The 20758-nt window shown below is 33.1% G+C and overlaps 1 protein-coding gene and 1 long non-coding RNA gene across 2 annotated transcripts in view; one reads left to right on the forward strand and one right to left on the reverse strand.

The window, feature by feature from the left end:
• Positions 1–3854: 3854 nt before the first annotated feature.
• The window catches only part of LOC148274928 (putative phospholipase B-like lamina ancestor), an 87952-nt gene continuing 71048 nt past the window's right edge, over positions 3855–20758 (reverse strand). The window contains exons 3-12 of the mRNA XM_088236439.1: positions 15998–16570; positions 14106–14255; positions 11914–12038; positions 10723–10841; positions 9148–9431; positions 8136–8382; positions 7138–7379; positions 6287–6455; positions 4988–5600; positions 3855–4719 (exon numbers count right to left, since the gene is read on the reverse strand). Coding sequence (XP_088092565.1) covers positions 4334–4719; positions 4988–5600; positions 6287–6455; positions 7138–7379; positions 8136–8382; positions 9148–9431; positions 10723–10841; positions 11914–12038; positions 14106–14255; positions 15998–16107 — 2445 coding nt within the window. The 5' untranslated portion in view covers positions 16108–16570 and the 3' untranslated portion in view covers positions 3855–4333. The remainder of the gene's footprint in view (positions 4720–4987; positions 5601–6286; positions 6456–7137; positions 7380–8135; positions 8383–9147; positions 9432–10722; positions 10842–11913; positions 12039–14105; positions 14256–15997; positions 16571–20758) is intronic.
• On the forward strand, positions 16409–19428 carry LOC148274929 (uncharacterized). The gene is made up of 2 exons (XR_015824167.1): positions 16409–18361; positions 18491–19428. It is a non-coding gene; the product is annotated as an uncharacterized LOC148274929 (long non-coding RNA).

Genomic DNA, 20758 nt, shown 5'->3' on the forward strand with positions numbered 1-20758 from the left:
CGTATTCATCAAACCACTCTCCTGTCGCATATACTCTTAATGTGTAGGTATGTAATATGTATGGGAGTGATAAGAGTACACTATCTGACATTATAACGGCGGTAGACTCTGGTAATCTGGTGTTGATGGCTCCTCTGGACATGAGTGCTGCATTCGATACTGTAGACCATAATATTTTGCTTGAATGTCTGCAGAAAACTTATGGTATCCGTGATCAGGCCCATATGTGGTTCAGTTCATATCTTAATGAAAGAGAATATGCAGTTGTGTTCCAGGGTAAAAGCTCAACCAACTTTTGGGTGTCTACAGGAGTGCCTCAAGAGTCAGTACTCGGACCACTCCTCTATCTCCTTTACACTAAATATATAGAGAACATTATCAAAGAATGTGGATTGTGGTCTCACTGCTATGCAGATGATACACAGATTTATTTTTATTGCAAACCAGGCAAGAGAAGTGTGCTTGTCAATTCAATTGATGGATGCATCGAGAAAATAGGAAATTGGATGGCTGAAAACAGACTAACATTAAACCCATTAAAAACTGAACAACTTTGGGTGGCTACAGCCAGACGACCGAATTTGATCCAGGATACGGCCCTACCCAATGTAGGGAGTATTGCTTTACCCACCGTTAAACTACTGGGAGTTTTGCTCAATTCTGACCTTTCTCTTGACGCTCAAATTAGTAGAACGATAAGTTCATGCTTCTACCAGCTGAGACAAATTAAATGCATACGCAACAATTTGCCGGTTGATGCCGCCCGTCAATTAATAAATGCGTTTGTAGTGTCTAGAGTCGATTATTGTAATGGTATCTATGCAGGTCTACCAATGAACAAAATGACTCGCCTACAATCTGTATTGAATGCCGCAGCGAGACTTATTTTTGGAATCTCTAAGTTCAGTCATATCACTCCACTACTTCGGGAACTACACTGGCCACGTTTTCCACAGAGGGTCGAATACAAACTCTGTTGGCTTATGTATAAGTCACTGCACAACTCTGCTTCGGAATATCTAAAGGAACTATCCATTCCAGATGAACTAGCTGACAGGCGTCTCACGCTTAGATCAGGTACGTCTACGGCGAGAGGAAAAGTTATTAAAACTCTACGCAAACAGCGCACTAAATTTAGTGAACGCGCATTTGCGGTCGCAGGCCCTATGGCATGGAATGCTCTCCCAGCAGACGTGCGAGGCTGTAAAAGTGAATTGATGTTTCGGAAAAAACTTAAAACCCACTTGTTCTCTAAAATCATTCGAATAAATCCGTGGCATGTGACAACAAAATAAATTGTTTTAATTAAATTATAAATTTAAAAGCTTCAATTAAATTAATTTAACAATAGAATCACTCTATTAAGTGCCCTTGAGGTATTTTATTTGAGGCGCTTTATAAGTTATCCATAATAATAATAATGTATTAAACAAGGACAATTAGAAATTATAGAAAATAAATAACTCTCTATTATCAAGTTAATTATTGGAATATCATCAGATGACGAGGAATCTTCATTAGCATATCCAACAAATGTCTTCCAAACCCCATTCAAATAAGTGTGTCTGGCTTCAGGATGCTGGTTAAAATTTTTAAAAGGGAATACCAGTATAACGGTCCATTTCTAAGTTTGGCCTGAACCAAATTAAAGGAGGAAAAATATCTCTCTAGAGATGCTGTTGCTGCACGAGCAGTTAATGATTGCTCATAAAGTGAAGCTTTCTCTAATGGCCAACAGTGAAATTGTCATCAATGGTCAGAGATTTCCACCTTACAAAAAGCAGTGTATTTAAAAAAAATATGTGTTCCAAACATATATTTCGGAAACAGATCGGAGTTTGTTCGTTTAATGGTACGAACGCTTTATTCGTTTTACTGATAAATCTGAAAGCCTCTTTTTTTTGTACATTGCTTAGTCGTTAATTAAGAAATCTATAATCCAAGATATTTGCCGCTATGCGCGATGTGCTCTCCACCGTATGATACTTCTTTTCTATATTTTTTTTGCCCATATTGGTTGATCTTTCAACATAGTCTCTACGGTGGAATATAAGTACAAACGCAGTGCCCTATGCACTTCTGCAAATATAAAACTGGTGATGATTATGAAATTTACAATTTTTCTACAAAACTTAGACATACTAGGAATTTAACTTTTATTAATATTATTCTAAACACAACACTATTTGATTTAAATTATTTAATGACAATCTTGATAGAATTCCATTGTAATGATGTAATAACTTATATGACCAGTCTGAAGATGCCCATTAGAGAGTGAAAGCGCTAATTGGTCAAACAAATAGGTAGAAGTGTACCAAGTATTTTTAAATAAATAACTTATGTGTAAATATAAGTTATTACATCATTTCAACACTATTTGATAAATTGTAAGAAGAGGGAATGTTGAATTAAGTAGTCATTTAAATGCACGGGATCCTAATATGAAAAATAATAAATACACATTTTATTTGTTATTACAATTTTATTAAAAACATTTTACGACACTGACATTCAAAATATACCAAAATAATTTCCATCTAGGTGATTCTATTTTTTTAATTTAAAAAGATAAAAATATAAGCATAATATACATAAAACCAATATTTTATGAAACATAATTTAGTAATAAAAATAAATGAATGAAGAAGTCTTATAACCCGAATGTTTAATAGACAACCACAACAAAATCTAAAACTTGAACTTAAGTATGATAAAATAAAAAAAAACATCCAAATTATTTAAAAATCTAAACGAAAGCATAGAGAATTGGCATATTTGCCTCATCTCTCAACAGTAATTACTTATAAATAATGGAATAATATTTTAAAGGAGGACATTTGTCACTATCATAACTCATCTCAATAAGCTGTACATATGTTTGTCAAAACATAAAACATAAAACATAACAGGAAATAATAAGCATAAGAATTTAATCACTGTTTTTTTTTCTTATCCGCTCCTAAATCCATTTTCTCTAGCATTTGGACATTTACAGACGCCTCCGGGAGACCCTATCGCTAGCCAGAACTCTCGCGTTCTTCCACGTCAATCCCCGGCCCTTATTTTCGTTAAACAAAGCTGAAAGATCGTCATTAATGCCCTTTCGGAGCAGTGGGAGCCTTGCAGCCCTAAGCAGCAGGTGTGAAGAATAGGCAACTAAGCCAGTTCTGAGGTACCCTTTTTTAGCTTTCAAAGACAACCGCTCTAGAGGCGCGATGCAGAAGCCTGGGTGGAAGATCTATGCGACATCCCATCGGTGATAGGTAATAAAGAACTTACACGAGAGGTAGTATCATACATGATCAATATAGTGCAGGCAATTGGTAAAATAAACTAAAGTAGGGAACAAAATGCCGAACGGAAGGCCTGTTGACTACTGCCAACAGGCCGGCTTCTCCTGAAGAGTTTTATGTGGTTTCTTCTCCACGTGAGCAAATTCTGAGAAGTTCCTGATTAGCCCACATTAGTATATCCCTCCTGATCCCAATAGTTTAGATACATTTAACGATATTTAATAGCAGAAAAATCCACTTTTTAAAATATAAACCTTGTATATAAAGCAACTCCCATATGATTTTTTTTTTAAAGTTCTGAGGTATCCGCACCACGAGTTCAAGTCAGGTACATCGCCCCACACTAAAGGCGATCATTGTAAGAATCACCCGAGTCCATTCTCGGACTTCAATGTTGGTAATGAAATTGAGCCATCTACCTGATATTCTCCTTGAACACTTAAAACTTTCTCCCAAAAAACAGAAGTGTGAGTGTTGAGTTTTGGTAAGTTGAAAAATCAACATTTTATCATACAGCCAATTAGGATGAGTCAGAATAGTAACAAAAATTCTTAAATATTTTTCAAATTGTACATTACTGTTGGGGGTTAGACAACGCTTCATAAATATATGCCTATTCTCCTTAAGCAAAAAAAAAATTATTTTATATTTTTAAATCCTGCTTTTTACAATTATTATTGATGAATTATGAATGATCAACTTATTTTAAAAACTCGTTAAGCATTCATTCCACATAAATATTTATACAATAAACATAAAAGTCATGATTTAATATATGTACTGGTTTTCCATTGTACATACCGTCTAAAAACAATCACAAAGTTATATTATTTATTTATCTAAGAATAAAAATATCTCGCTTGGTATAAAATAAAACAATACAATGATAGTTATAAAATAATTTGTGCAATTGATAGCGATTGATTTCATAAAAAATATAAGGTCACATTAAGTGCAACATCATCTTATAAAGACACATGTTAGAGGAGATTGAAAAATGTGGTTGATAATATTGGATTAAGATAGGGATTCGAAACCTACCAAACCCAAACTGGTTTGATTTGGTCGAAAGACCACAAATCTGGGTGTCCTACATGAGCTACTCTGGTGAAGTCACTCTTGGACCACTGGAAAGGAGGAACTGAGTACGGTCTTGGAGGATCGATTTGGATATTTGTATTGACCACGTGTTCTAGAGCTTCTTGGAAGTCTTTTGGATCGTCATCTTCTTCGTTTTCTGTAGATTCTTCGGAAGACACGAAGGCGATGTTAGATTTGCGGAACTTATCGAGCAGGGCTGCCAGTCCGAATTTGGCCTTTTTTCTTGTTGATGGTTTAAGGAGTGATTCGAGAGATTTTTCCAAAGCTCTCGAGTATGCTGGTCCTGCTATAACTTCAAATTCTTTTATGCCGTCGGAAGTTCCTGTTAACAGAATAAAAAGTATTTGATATTTGTGTGACAGCTGTATCACCTTCTTAAGTAATTATTCAACAAACCTTGTGTTTTATTATTTTATTTGTTTATATATATGAAATAATTTAGAAGTCCACCACTTTGGTATTTAATAAGTGCATAAATGTGAATTTTCATTAAAATATATACTGAGAGAATGACGAAATCAGTCAGTTTTTTTACTTCTTATAATTTCCAATATTTTGTATAATCAAACCAAATAATGAAATTATCTTACCACTGAAAGCTTTGGTGTCAATTACCCCCATTGGTACAAGACCACTTTTTTCTTCTCCAAGCCATCCATGGAGGTCACCTCTAGCTCCAAGTCCATGCCACGACCCTTCATCTACCAGTCTGTCTTCTATTTCTTCAACACTGTCAGAATCCAAGTTCAAATGTTCAGCCGATTCACTTTCTGAGCCTCTTTCTTCGCTCGATTCTCCAAGATTGGTCAACGCCAGCTGTTCTAATATTTCGTTGACTTGTGATGTGATATCTTTCTGTTCTTGGATGGTCAATATGGAAGCAACACCATCGGAGTCTTTAGACTCTACGTGACTTTTGACAGTTTCTAATGATTGAATGATCTGTTTCACTTCGCTTGAGTCTGAAACGATATCTTCTGGTTCAATAACTTCGGTTCCTGTTGGTTTTGGTGTTGCTAGCTTATCATTACTCACGACTTCTTTATTGTAATGGTTACTGCGCATGAGAAGAATAACAGTATCGATGTCTATTGCCGTTTCAAATCCATTTTTGAACAGGATGGCTCTTGCAGATTTAAGTAAAGAATACATTTCTCCATGTTTTGCTGCCATTTTCTTAATTCCAGAGATTTCTTTTATGTCCTGCAAAAAAATATATTTTCAAATGTTTGTTGTACTTTATAAAATGTTTTGGATGTCAAATTTTCGAATAAATTTTAAGTTACGTCTTTTATTTTTGTAAAAATGATTAAAATATACACAGGGCTTATGTACGGAAAATATGTTTTTAACTAAAAGCATGTAAAAATGAAGTTGTGGTCAAATGTGTGCAAGTTGTGGTCCTGTGGTCTAACCACTAGGTCTCGGACTCGCAGATTAAACCTTGTTTCAAAAATTAAACCTCCGTGATTCAAAACCCTCTCGACCCCCAGCTTGATTCCCATTTTCTAATAGTCAGTTATTTAACACTCGTTGAAAATGGCTCTCAAAATAAAATATTTGAGTAGATCATAAGAACGTTAATATTTTTTTTTCTTTAAAAAACAAAAACAAAAAACGAGAGCTGGTTACTATTTTTTGTCAAAATGAAGTGGTAATTTTTTGAGTAACAAAGTATTTTTTCTAGAAATGTTGCTTTTTAAAATAGTTAGCATTGAGGTTTCGAATTCTCATGTAAATATTGAATTCAAAATATTATATTTTATGGCAATACAAATTTAATACTATTTTTCTAAATTTATGTATTAGTTTAAAACATTCATCAATAATGATTAGAGATGCCTCAGTCTCTGCACCAAATATTGTCTGATAAAAATAATAATATTTACTTGGTAATGTGGGATTCCATAGTCAGCCCAGTATCCCTTAGCTCTTAGGACATTGGTCTGGTCTGCGGCATGGGTGTGGCCAGGCAGTTGTTCTATCACCCACAGTAGACCAGGTCCCCCACTGCGCCAAACCTTACGCCTCAGTAATTTGGCCAGACTGGGGTGAGAACTGAAATTCAAAAATATATCAATAGAACAATGCTCATCAATTTCACACTTAATTTTCGGGAAACTAGATCAATATTTTGCAATAATTTGAAGTAATGTATCATATTCCCCCTTTCCGTACCCAGTGGTGCATCCGGCATTGCACCGCTAAACCAAATGCAATGTAGTTCGATTATCTGGTACATAAATATAAGGGCGATCACGATTCACGTACCAGTCAGAAACAATAAAGATCATAGTTTAAAAAACCATAAAACAATATTTTACATCCACCCTACCAGAATTTGGACCCAGAACCTCAAGAATGGTAGGTGAATGCAACAACCACTACAAACTTATCTCTACTCGATTTCCCTAGCCAGGTTCTATTTCACACGCAGAATGGTATACTTCATCCGCCTGGATACATCTAACATATTATTACGGATATAAGTAATGTTAACAGAGTTTCCATTCCAATTTTTTAGAAAAAGCACAGCTGGTTCGATTCCTAAAGTAGTAGAATGATGTATTTGAAGTCAGAAATTTCAGCGAATATTTCTACGTTAGTGGAGCGTCTAATGTAGCCTAAACGGATAATGTCTTCTCATTAAGTTAATACTTAACATAATTATAAAGTAAATAACAAAAGACCTCTGCATCTTCAATTTTTACAGACTAAGCACTAAAAATAAAGTAAGTACCTTAGTTCCCCATCTATAGATGAGTGGATGTATCTATAAAGCGAGTTGTCTGGGCTAGCGCTGTGTTTGCCAGAAGTCGGAGCTGGAGCAGCAGTGGCGTTCAAAGATGTGAGCTTAGGAAGGTTCAGGACAGACCACTGCATGGGCGATGTTCCCGAGTTGACGCGAGAGATCAGGCGAGACCAGTGGAGACCATCAGCTGCTAAGCGGTTGGCCGCCATCACTCGAGGGCCAATCATTACCTTTAAAATAATGTCAAATTGTAACGAAAACTGACTACCATATTGTAAGTAATTGAAAGCAATAGTTGGAAAAGTCAAATGGTAACAGTAATTGTCACTGTGTGGAGGCCTTTGGTTAGCTGGACTTTATAAAATTGTGTATTATGCCTTCCGAATGTTTTTAAAACGCTCTGAGCATGAACTGTTACAGAATGGCTGGTGGAGGGATGGCGACTGCTCTGGTTTGTACGATTGGACTTGTTTCTCCTGGTTTACTAACAAGCTAATAAACTAACTTACCACATGGCCGTCAGAATTGGGGACATTACATTGAAGGTAACAGACAAATCGACTATATTTATATACTGAGATGTATTAACGGTGATATGGTCCTTGAACGTACTAGATGTAAATCTTTAATAAGAAAATATTTTTTTTCTAAGTAGTTAACCGTTCAATATACTTGAAATTTGTTTGTGTAAATGTGCTGATCTTAAAAAAGGCCACAGGATCTTTCAATGTCTGCTGCTGACAGTTCAATTTTTTGTATAATGTGCCACCGGTAATCAACCTGTGTTTATAGGCTTTAGTAAAAAATACATTGATAAACATATTGTATCTGTACGAGTAAGAGTATAACCATTATCCTTTCTACTAGCAAGTTTATTTGAACGTATATGATTTAGCGTAATTTCATGTTAAGGCAATGAACCAAGTTTTATTTTTAACCAATCAATCAATATATTATGTAAATTATTCAGTAAAAATCCAACTTACGTGATCCAAAAGGTTGACTTTGGCCCAAAGTTCAGGATTGAAGTTGTTGATATAGGTTCCAGTAACCGTCATACGATGCTTGCTTCTGTGAGATCCTGAGATTGTGTACAGTTCGTCCATGGAAGAGACGGCTGCTGGGTAGCCGGAAAATGAGATACTAGTTCCGTGAATTTTGGCGGATGATTGCATCAGGTTGTTATGGAAGTTCAGTTTGTAGTGCTTCATGAGGCGTAGCATGGTATTGTAACTACAAATAAAAAATATTATTGACCTAAGCATGAATAAATTGGTCATCTTTGGAATTTTACTGGGATTATGGATATTTTCAATTTGATTTAGTGTTAGTATTTTTGCGAATAGGAACAGGAGTGCATTTTTGACACTTATTGAATAAGTGTCAAATAATCTATCTAAAATAAGTATATGATAGAAAGTACAAATAAAGCTTTTTTTATTGCATAATAAATGACAATTGCTTGTATATCAAGAATACATTTTGTCTGCGGCGTTTTCCGAGCGATTCTAAATTGGTTTTTCGCTGTGGAATAAAAAAATGGGGTTTGGTAAGATTGTCGGCCAAACTTGTGAAACTGATAAGTACCAAACTTATTTTTTTCACAAGAAAAGAAAAAACAGTTTTAATTTAAAGTGCTCGGGAAATTGGATGTGGAAAATGTTTTTTTAAATGCGGTAAAACTTAGAGCATTGGATGGTCTAATTTCTGAAAAATGTTTTCAAAAAAATAATAAAAATGAACTATGTACATTAAAATGACACAAGTTCACTTGAACAAGTTTTGTGTTCGGACAGATTTCCGGTTTTTCGGGTGGGCTTTTCTTCCTTAATGTACAGATGTTTTTTTTTTCTATATTAAAAAAAATAATTCAACACTGTACGGATATACAAGTTTAACACACTTCTAAATTATTTTAAGTCCTAACAAAAAACGCCTTAATGTAATTTTTGACCGTTTGTAGATATACGCGTTTTACAAGTTATAGTGACAATATACCTTCCAGCGGAGTTGTGTCCAACGATGACTTTTTCTCTTTTTGCTTTGGTCTTGTCTGTGTCATCAGCCACCAATCTAATGAATGAAGCAGCCAGTCCTGGTAGTTCTTCACCAGCTCTGGTTCTGGATGAAACGTTAAGCATCCTCTCAATAATGGCAACATCGTTCAAGGAGTTCAGCCAGATAAAGTCCACCATGGGAATCTCCAGCTCGTTGCGGCTCCTCTTGACGGCAAAGTTCCAGCCGGTTGATAATCCGTCTACTTGGTGATAGTAAAGGTTGACCTGTAAGAATAAAAACAATCGTGAAAGTTTTTTGTTTGCGTCAGAAATTTAAAATGTCTTGTTTCATGTTATAAAAATGCCAGGTAGCGGACTTTGGATCAAAGGCTCTAAAAACTATCCTTACAGTACCGTTATTTAATTTATATTTTGTAGTCACGTGTTTTTTACAAATGCGGAAGTCCAGTGCTACGGGAAATTAGATACAAAAAATGTTTTCTTACACGCGATTAAAATTAAAGCATTTTATTGTACGGCGATGTTTCTCAAAATGTTTGAAAAAATTTTAAAAAATAAAGTACGTCACAAGTTCTTCCAAATCAACCAATGATAGTGTACTGTGATAGACTTCTAACTTCCTGGAACGTAACTCACCAATCAGCATAACTCACCGTCTAGTACTTGTGATGTCATGGGCGGAATAATAACAAAATTACAAAACTTTAAAAATCAAAACGCTGATATTACGGTACATTAAAATATATTTTTCTAAATTGAGCTTAGTTTGATAATCTATTATCAAATACATAATAAAATAATTATTTATTTGTAATGAATTATAATTTTATCGGAAATATCTGAGCCACATATATTGATAGTCTATTAACAAATATTATTTTTTTCAAAACCACGGAGCTTCCTCATTGTACAAAATGGCAAAAAAAATAATTAAGCCATGCTTTTATCACAATGCAAATGAATAGGTATTAATATTTTGTAAAATGATTATTTAAAATTAGGTACAATCCATTTAAACCTTTAAATAACTTAATGTGTGGGTAACAATAATTTTTCGTAAAAATCATTAAAATAAGCTTGTTTATACGAGAAAAAATTCTCTGAAATACGCACATTAATATAGGATTATTAAACATTCAAACGCACTGTATTTGATATTAATTTCAGAGACCGCCTCTCTTCAATTAGTTTTTTAATCTGACTCATTTCTTTTTTTGCACACTTCTTGTATGATTTTTTGTCTTAGAGCGGGATTGGGAAATACTTTATTTTCGAAATTTTGTTCTAAGATGTTGAAAAATTGAAAAGGTATAATTCTAATTGCTTCTGTATTCTGTACTAGTATATTTATAACGGAAAATATAAAGGTAAATGCCCTTTAATGATTAAGACTCATTTCATAACTATATTGGCAGATTTATGGTTTAGATATTTTTTATTAATTTTTTTTCCACGTAATAAACAATGATTTATAATAAAAATAATGCGACCTCACTGCCAAAATAATACAATTTTTTTTACACGTGAACGTTTTTTTACAGTGCGAATTTCTAACCTGATGCCAGAGAGAATCTTCCTGGTTCCTGAGTCCTCGGCTCCTTACTCCGGACATGTTTTCTTCCAACTGCTTCCGTATCTTGGCACAGTCTTCCGGAAACTGTTCGCAGCGACTTTCTGTTTGAATAGTTAAAATATAACCTTAGAAACATAAATGAATGCTGAGTTTGAAATATTGGAAACACAATACGTTAGGTGTCAATTCATGGGGTTATTCTACGAATACAGGAATCAATCTGGTCAGTTTGGCATTACTTCTCTGAAGAGATTTATTTGTGGAATGTTTACGGTTTTTTTAGAGGGTTTTGGTACTGCAGGGGCATGACTGTTGTTTCGGGAGCTAGACAAGCAAGGCGGTAGAAGGAAAACTAAAAGCAGCAAAGAGGAAGAAAGACATTTACACTGCCTGCTTCAACAGTGCTAAAACACCTACAGAGTAACGTTTTTGAAGTAAATTGCAAATACTGTTTTTTTTTTATTTATGAAACGGCACCGCAACTTCTTGTATAGATGAGATTTTTTTTTTTTTTTTTAAATTCCATCTTTACACCTGATCTTAAAAAAAATATCAGTGCCGGCGTCTCCGATACTGTTGAGATACATCATCATCATCAATCCCTTTCCGTATCTAATTGTGCATAGGGCACTGTATTGGTACACCAATCGCAGCGTATCTTCACCATTTTTGTTCAATGAAGGTAAGATGATCGGTCTTACACTTCAGAACCAGTCCAGAAACTATGAAATATTATAGTGTATACCCACCCTTTTTTAATAAATATTTCATATCTACCATAACTTGACATTAACTGACACGAGGAGAAACACTATTGAACACGATTGAACGACACCTTTTATTTTTACTTCTTCAATATTATACTTAATATTCAAAAAACGAAAGAAAAAAAATCTAAATATTTATGCCAAAAATGAATTTTTAGACGACTGTGGCGAAATCAATTAAATAATTAAAAAATGATACATCAGAAACAGTTCACAACAAGGAAATAAAACTCTAAAAAAAATAAAGTAAAAAAGATCCATGAAATACTGTTCACAAAGAAACAACAAATCTTTACAAAAATAGTATTTGAACAGTATAACGCACGATATATTTCCTACATTTAGATGAGAATAAACTCAATTTTGGAGTTTTATTGAAATAATAGAAGCTGTTGTTTCAACTTACGAATAACGTTCTGCCAGTGCCAATGAATAAGTTGCCATGTTAGAGCACCTTCTAGTAAACCAGCAGCATATGCCTGGACCCAATCTGGGTAGCTAGATTCCGATTCTATTTCCAGTAAAGACCACCTGAAATATCACAGAAAACCATCAATTAAGTTCAACTTTACCCTTCAATGCCCAATTTTTCTAATTCTAACTAAAAACGTATTTTTATGCAAAAACTGAAAGAAAAAAGAAAACAAAAAGTTTTTTTTTCAGTTGTAATTTTTATATTTTAGTTTATGTGGACAATACGCGACATCGGGCATTAAAAGGTTAAAATATATAAAAATGCAAGGTAAATAAGAAACAACGATTTTTATGAACATCTTTTTATATAATAATGTAAGCTGCGAAAATAATAATAACTTCAAATCTTAAAAAAAAAAAAAAATACCCTTTGAACTTTAGCTAAATTACACCTTTGACAGAATACGTGCAACTCACTTTTTGTTTCAAATGTTATCGAACAATTTTACCCTGGTGCCGACTTTTTAAAATAAATGATAATGTCAAGTATGTATACAATATAATGAACAAGTCGCCGAACTTGTTTGAAATCACTTTTATACACCGATTATCGGTATGTAGCAGATCGTCTACAGTAGGCATTGTAGGGTTAATAATAAAAAACGCCTAAACGTAAGGAGTCTAAGTGTACTTAATTAAATCGATTCTTGATAAATTAAAATGTTTTTTTATTCGTATTGAAATCACACAGCGAAAAATCGGAACAGTTTTATTCAAATAAGCATGTAATTAAATAAAAAATCTGCCTTAAAACAGTTTTTCATATATTTAGGCAAGCTCTAAGCTGTTCTTTATCCAGGAAAAAACATTTTTAAATGTTTTTGTAGCGTGAATATAGTAGTTCCTTTATTTTTGAAAGCTATCCATGGTATTATTTACATATTAAATAGTATATTCCATATACACAAATCGACGGATTGAAAAAATGATAATAAATTAGTTTGTAAAGCATTGAGGAAAAAATACATGTTTATTTATAAAAAAAAATAGTCAACTCGTTAAATTTAATTTTGAATAAGACCAGCATAAATACCAGTCAGATTCAATAAATAAATCAATTATAGTAGTGAGTTGGCGTTTATTTTGTTGAACTCCATAATTATAATCTTAATATCGAAATAAAATGCTGATTTGTGTCTACTACTCGTATTAATTTAAATCTGGTTGTTGACCTGTGGCTAGTGTTGCGGACTTACGGATCAGATGTCCGAGGTTCGAACCCCACTCTACGCCAACTTGATTCCCATTTCCTAATAGTGAGATATTTGCAACTCTATTATTTATTGAACTGGCATTAGCTTTGTGGAATAATATGATTAAATGGAACAAAATTTATCTTCAAGCACTACTAGTTTTGGAAAGCACAAATCTTATCGATGAGTGTTAAATTTATTATATTTATTTACAACCCGTTGAAAATGCCAATATCGAAACATTTAGGTAAATCATAAAAAAGCTAATTTTTTTTTTTTTAAATATAATAATAAATGCCCTCATAGTTAGTGAGTCAGTGATTATTAAGTATGCTAATAAATATTTTCTTTATTTATAAAATTATGTACCTTAATTTATTTCAAATCAATGTATGCCAAAAACAAATCATAAATGGAAAAATATATCAAATGTAACCCGCAGACAAGCTTTAGCTTTACGGAAATAATAATTCAATAATATGTATACTATTTTAGTTTGAGATATTCTACGAGAAACATTTTTTAAATTTAAAATATTAAAATCCAATAAATTTAATATTGTTTAAATATATAACTTTACCTGGTTGCAGCAAATTATTTATTTATTCAAGTATTAAGAAGCAAATATTTATAATTTTAAAAGCATAGAGAGCAAAAAATCATATAACATCAGAAAGGTAAAAACGATTTGGTTTTAACAAAAAACAAAAAAACGGTTTTATACAAAAAAATAAACGAGTGTTGTTTTTAATAGCAAATAAAGTATTAAGAAGTGCGTGAGAAATTGAAAAACGTACGACGCTGATGGATATATTTTTATTTGCGCCGTCTTAAAATGGTATAATTTTACGTATTTGGTGGAAAACCAGACCATCAAATTCTAGACGAAAGTCTTAAGGTTAAGCTCCCAAAGTAGTGTTTTTTTACATACCCCGTTGATGGAAGATCTGGTCTGTAGTACGCCCTCGCCACACCTTTAGGAACTTCTGCTAACTCGTTTCCTTGTCCCCAAAACTCTATCCTGAATCCCGCTTTCGTGGACCAGTATACGGTGGCTGCATAGTTACCATCATCCTCGATCCTGGAATGCGGTATTTTTAGATAATTATTTTTTTTATTAATAACAAATAAACATACAATATTACAACCAAATACATTTTTTTACATTAATTAAATACATATATTTATTTAGATTAACCTTTCCCATTACGCAAAAGAAATAAACAATTCTTGTGTACATAATGGGGAGTGACGTGAATTAAGTTGCAAAATAAAAAAATATAAAACGTGGTTTATGTTACATGTTTAATACCTATTTGATTTTTCAATATAAGTAGATTATTTGGTATTACAATATTGCTTTCACGTTTTAAAATTCAATGTTTACTGTTTTGAATTATTTTAGGCATCAAATGAGTAAATTGCAATAATATGTGGCAATGGACCACTGCGTTTATTGGATAGATTTTCATAGTTTCAAATGATTAATAAAAAAATAATAATTTATAAGTTGGGAAACGAATATTTTACTTCCTTTTGGCCAGTTGCAACCATAACACTGTTTCAGAGGCAGAAATAATGGACATAGAACGCCATGTCACTCTGTCGTTGCACACATACCTCGCTTCCTCTACATTCGTACATCTTCTCGTGCATGAATGCCGATTGTTCCGAATTTCGATCTGTCCATAATCTAGTATTTGTTGCATGTGGTCGTACCATGTCAATCTCGATCTTCCCCATTTTCTGCATCCATCAACATTCACATCAGGAATCTTTTAAAGCCCTAGCTACCCTTTTCATAATATTTCGATTTCTATTTTAAGATTGGATTAAACCGAAATTATAAATTTATATTCATCTTGAAAAATATAGTAATCGTATAATTTAAGTATTCTGATAAAAAAGTACAAAAAGCATTTGTATTATAAACTATGATACGTAATTTACCTACGATGCAGGTAATGTAACCTTCAATGTATTTTAAATAAATCATAAAAATACTCGTATGTAAAAAAGATCTTTCATTTCACACAAAAAGTCAAAGTAAACGTAGAAAGGGTATAATAATGATGTTCGGTGGTTTTTTAAAAAAAATTGTTGTGAGTTTGTTTAAGTTTGTTAAGTAAGTTTAACTGTCATACTAAGCTACACACTATTTTTATTTTATTTTTATGTATTGTATTTTATCCCTGCTATTTTAAAAAAAATTTAAGTACCTACTCGCGTAACGTCAATAGTTGTCTTCGGTAAGTTGGCTTCCCAGAAACCGAAAATCTATTACAACACTCTTTCATTTAATCAATTAAGAAGAACTTGTGACCCCATTCAAAGTAGTTTATTTTGATTGAAATCATTTAATTTTTTTTTTTTATACATTTTTGAGAAACTTTGCAGGAAAATTTAATAAAATGCTCTAATTTTGCTGCGTGTAAGAAAACATATTTTGTATCCAATTTCCCATAGCACTGAACTTCCTCATTCCACGACACATTTTATTTGATTCTCGCTTAACCAAATTAAATTACGAATAGGAAACTGAAAGAAACCATTGTGAAATATAATATATCAAACGAAAAAAATATTAAATCTAAGAAAACGCAACTCTGATGGTAGTTTTTTTTTATGTCTCCCGTATGTAAAATAAGAAAAAGTGCTGTTAACCGCTTTCTGTAAATATTATTACGAACAACATTTTGCTACATTAATTATCGTCTTCAGAATTGACAGCTGTTTTAATGACTAAATTTAAAATTTATTTTTACTCGATTTATTTTTATGACGCTTATGAATAAACAAAAAATTGCGTAACAAAATTCTTACCTTTCTATTTCTCCAACGAAAAGTGCCACAATTCCAAGAATCCCCATTCCTGCCAAGATGTATGAACTAATTTTTGTTTGCAACCAAGATGCTCCCACTACTTTTAACATTGTGTCGTTAAGTTAAAATATAAATATAAAAATTATAAATAAACAATTAATATTTTGAATGTCACGATCGTTAACGATTTTTAATATAATAAAAGTTAAGAAAAGTCTAAATGCCTCGTAAGCAAATAAAACTAAGATGCGCCAAAAGAATGCGAAGGTTTTTTTTATAAGATGAAAAAAAAGTAAAGTACTTTGATTGCCTTGAAGTGGCAAGCAGAGTATTGAATATTCTCAAAAATATGGTCGACCATCGAAGATGTTTCTTTTCCCAAGATAAATTTTTAGATTCGACCACTGAGAATTTTATTTATTATTTGTTTTTTTTTATTTTGCTGACATTTGTTTGCCTCTTTCGGATGTATTGCTTGTCATCCGAAACTGAAATGTAGCTTCCAGAAGGCTAAGAGATGGTTTTGCCGCCAGTAGGTGTTGATATTCCAGGCTTTTTACTTTTAATTTGATCCTGAAAAAAAAGAGAAAAGGCATATTAAAAGAAAAGCCAATACATCACAGTTATGTAAAATCATTTCTACATGCCCTACTAATAAAGACGTCATTTTGCCAATGTACGCAACCACTAAACGTTAGTTAAATTACGAGGGTTGATTGATACTCCGCCCTTTATCTGCTTCGAGTTGACTAGTCGAGCTGATCGAGTTGACTAGTCGAGCTGATATGTATGTATGTGTTGAGGCCAGCGGTTCAATTTACGCGATATTATCCCCGTCAAGAAAAAGTAAATTAAATCGATTCAGGCACATTTAATTGCATTTGCTAATTAAGTGTGTAGTTAAAGGCCATGCCGGGAGATGGCGGGATCATTTTCGTTCGGTTGGAAATGAAACAACAATCGCGGCCGACGAATAAACGGTGCGTGTTGAAACCGTTTTTAAGACGCGTCAGACAGTTTTTGGCTCCCTCAGATTTGTGCTTCAAGTCAGACTTCTTCTTGAAGATCCAGCATCGCTGCCTGGTACTAATCCAAAACCATACAAAATCACCCCAGTGAAGTGCTCACCGGAATAAGGAAATCGCGGACGCCATTGTATATTCTAAGGTCAGTTTTCTATATCTTTTTATTGACTAGAAATAGTTACTCGCGTTGAACGCTGACAACAATTATTGTATGAAAAGTTTTTTTTGGTTATTGAATGTAAACGTTAAACGCATCGCTTAAATGAAAGTGTATAATAATTTTAAGTAGATTCTATTTACATGTATCGAAAATTATTACACAGTATGCTTGCGTGTAAAGTACAGGGCGTCAAGTTGAAACCTGCAACGGCTTTGTTACAACAGGCCCCCGACCACAGCAAAATGCTGCAAGGAGGTGTTTCATCAGGATAGTGCTCTGCTATTCACGAAGATAGCTTTGAATTGGTTGAATATCTCCCATAAACACCTCATTTAGCTCCCAGTCAAGGACAAGGTCGCGTGGACGTCAACCGACAAAATGGAGCGGTATGGTCACTGAATTGTCAGAACAATCACTGACAAATGCTTCCAGAACAGCACAAGACCGTTTCAGATAGAGAGAGACTGTCCATGGACAAGCCATGTCTAGAGTCGGGCGTGATCACCATCATCAGACATGAGGCGCGGGTTAAAAAGTGAGCCCCTAGTAACTACCGGCTATTATAAAAAATCAAAGAACATTCCGTGGAAATAAATTTTTGGACAACAATGAGATCTCGGAATCTTCTATTCTAGAGAGTTTTTTGGGATCTTGATTTTTTGCATGCGATTACATTTTGCCGGCGTCGGCTTCGTGGTGTAATGGTCAGAGCGTTTGCCCACCATGCAAGAGGTCTCGTGTTCGGTTGCCGACGTGGTTGATTTGAATTATTTATTTAAAAGGGTGTTTTAACACGAGATACGAAGTTCTACTTATATAAATATTAGGGGTCCGTTTACAATGGTAAGTTAACATAATTATCTTCAACTGTCTATAAAGAAAAACCGATAATTGTGTAAGAAAATGAGTATATTTGCATGAACATTTAAAGTATCTTCATCGGTAACCTATAATTGAACATTTTTAGAAGAAAAAATTGTATGCATATTGTTTTTATTATGCTTTTCATACAGAAAACTTAATTTTACTTGGCAATTTTTTTAAACAGAAATATTAGAGTTCTCATTGTTTACTCAAATATTTAAATTTTCAGACAATTTCCTAAAAGTCGTAAATAACTTGTGCCTGAAAAATGGAAATCGAGTTGTGGTACAGTAAGATTTGAACCTGGGACCTTCGGTTATTTTTTATTTTTTTTATTTTTTTTTTTTTTTTATTTATTTACAATTTTAAAAATCCCGTTTGGGTTACATTAGAAATTTAATATTGTCTAGTCATTTTATGTCTCGTCTAGTCTAGTTAGTTCAGTCATTGAGTCTACAATACTACCGAAGGTGTATAGTGGGTTTTGCATGTTGGTTTAATTCATGTCCTGACGAAAAGACGGGTACGTCTCGAAACATGTAGACATAGAAAAGTCGGTAAGTGGTTATATACAAGTATTTAATAACATTTAGTAAAATGTTTGACCACGCTTTAAATATTATTAACATAATATCAGTTAATACAATTCAAAACAGTAAGAAAACATAGTATAAGAAACATAAAACACAGTATTATACTATACTGCATTATCAAAGAAATGCAAATTTAGCTTCAATTTAATTAGTATACGCGATAAAAAGCTATTATTACAAGTTCAGTATTTGCAAAACAATATACATTTCTTGTGACGTTACCGTACATATGTTATCGTTCGCGTATCAAAATAATTCCAACGTACAAAAGAAAACATTGTAGAAATGATTTAAGCCTCATAAGGCGAAAGCAAACTTTACTTTTCTAGCTACCGAAATAATGAACTAAGCTCTGGAATTAAAACAGACATTTAATAAAAATGTCTTACCTTGGAAAAGTAGAACATTTGCATGCACAGTAAATGATCGTCAAAAGTAGAATACTCATTTTCATATGAGAGTGACTGGAAATCAAAATAACCCCTACTATAAAGACTAACAAATGACAACAGAGACGGAGAACATTTTAGAGATCGAAATATGCTAGTCAAGGAATTTACAGAGCTTACGACATGTCATTGGCTGGTTTAAGTGGCCACTTTACTCATATGTGTAACATTCACCATTTGCCTATTTTTGAACATTTATATTTCTTCAACTCTCCTTCTTTTTTAAGCACTTCCTCCACCATACTACTACGCAATATTTTTTTATATGAACGAGTTACGGTCCTGTGGCTAGTGTCTCGGACTCACGGACTAAAGGTCCGTGGTTCGAATCCTACTCTACTAATAGTGAGTTATATAAATTTTATTACAAGACTATAAACATATCTAATCTTTCCTATATTCAAAATTAGAATTAGTAAAACATTACATTATGTCTGTTAGATATCCGTCAACTATCCGATATCCGGCCAGATACCAGATAGTATAATAGCTTAATATCCAGTGGATACGAAATATTTATTTAACTGCGAAAATTTATGAAATTGCCATTCTATTCTAGAAAAAGAATTGAACCGGGTGTAGTGGCTAAGATGCTTGACTCGCGTGCGGAAGGGTTCGGGATCGGTTCGCGGTGACAACATAAAAATGAAATATGATTTTTCTTAAGCCTGAGCATTCACCACTGTAATTGGAGCTCCTGACCGGTTGTGTTGCAGACAAAATTAAAATTAAAAATTTGTTTATTAAAAAATATTTTTTGATTAAAAGTATATTTGCGTGAAACAAAATGCAAATGGTGTAACTACCCAAAACCATTACAATTATTTAATTAATAATTTTATAAACCATATGCAACTGGTTTTTTTTTGCATTGGGGCAGACATCAGACTATTCGGCTAAGGGACTTGCTGGGTATCCAGTATCCGGCCAAACCACTTTTCGTTCCATCATTATTGTAAATTCATTAATATTTATACTCTTGGGAAATCCTTTAAAAAAAGCACTTTTGTATGAAAATGGCAATATAAAAGCGCTCTTTAATTTTTCAATAAGTTTAATTGCATAATTAAATATATTTGAATAAATTCTCACCTGAAGGATTATTATACGAAACAGCTTGTTCAATTGGAATTAAACCACACTTCTATGATACCAAAATTAATCCATATTGTAAAAAAAATGTGCTCAAATTGTAAAAATCAAACAAAAACCACATTACAACTGTCACTATTTTATTTAAAAAATCTTCAAATAACATGGCTGAACTTTATGTAATTTTAAGTTTTTTAGACTAATTAAACACATGCATATTCAAAAACTTAATAGTCATGTACTGAAAATAATATATTGTTCGGAGCGTAATCCGGATATAGCTAAATATAATATCTACGTTTTGAACGGTTTGCCAAAACTGCTACTATTTTGGCTTCAATTCAAAGTTCTCTTAAGTCAATAGCTTACAAGTTCATGGCGCTGAGTTATGTAAAAATAAATTACGTCACGTTTTGTTTGTACACTGAACTTATTATGAATTATTTATTATCCAGAGTAAATGCGGCAAGAAAATGATGCGAGAAGTCTAAGAACAGTGATGATTGCTAATGAAATATGCCATCCGAAGCTAGACTGGCAGTACACAACTTTGCCCCGACATGTATGGAAGTGAATTA

This window comes from Micrasema longulum, unplaced genomic scaffold (genome assembly GCF_059751315.1).
Source record: "Micrasema longulum isolate JH-2025_06_02 unplaced genomic scaffold, ASM5975131v1 h1tg001557l, whole genome shotgun sequence".
Lineage (NCBI taxonomy): Eukaryota > Metazoa > Arthropoda > Insecta > Trichoptera > Brachycentridae > Micrasema > Micrasema longulum.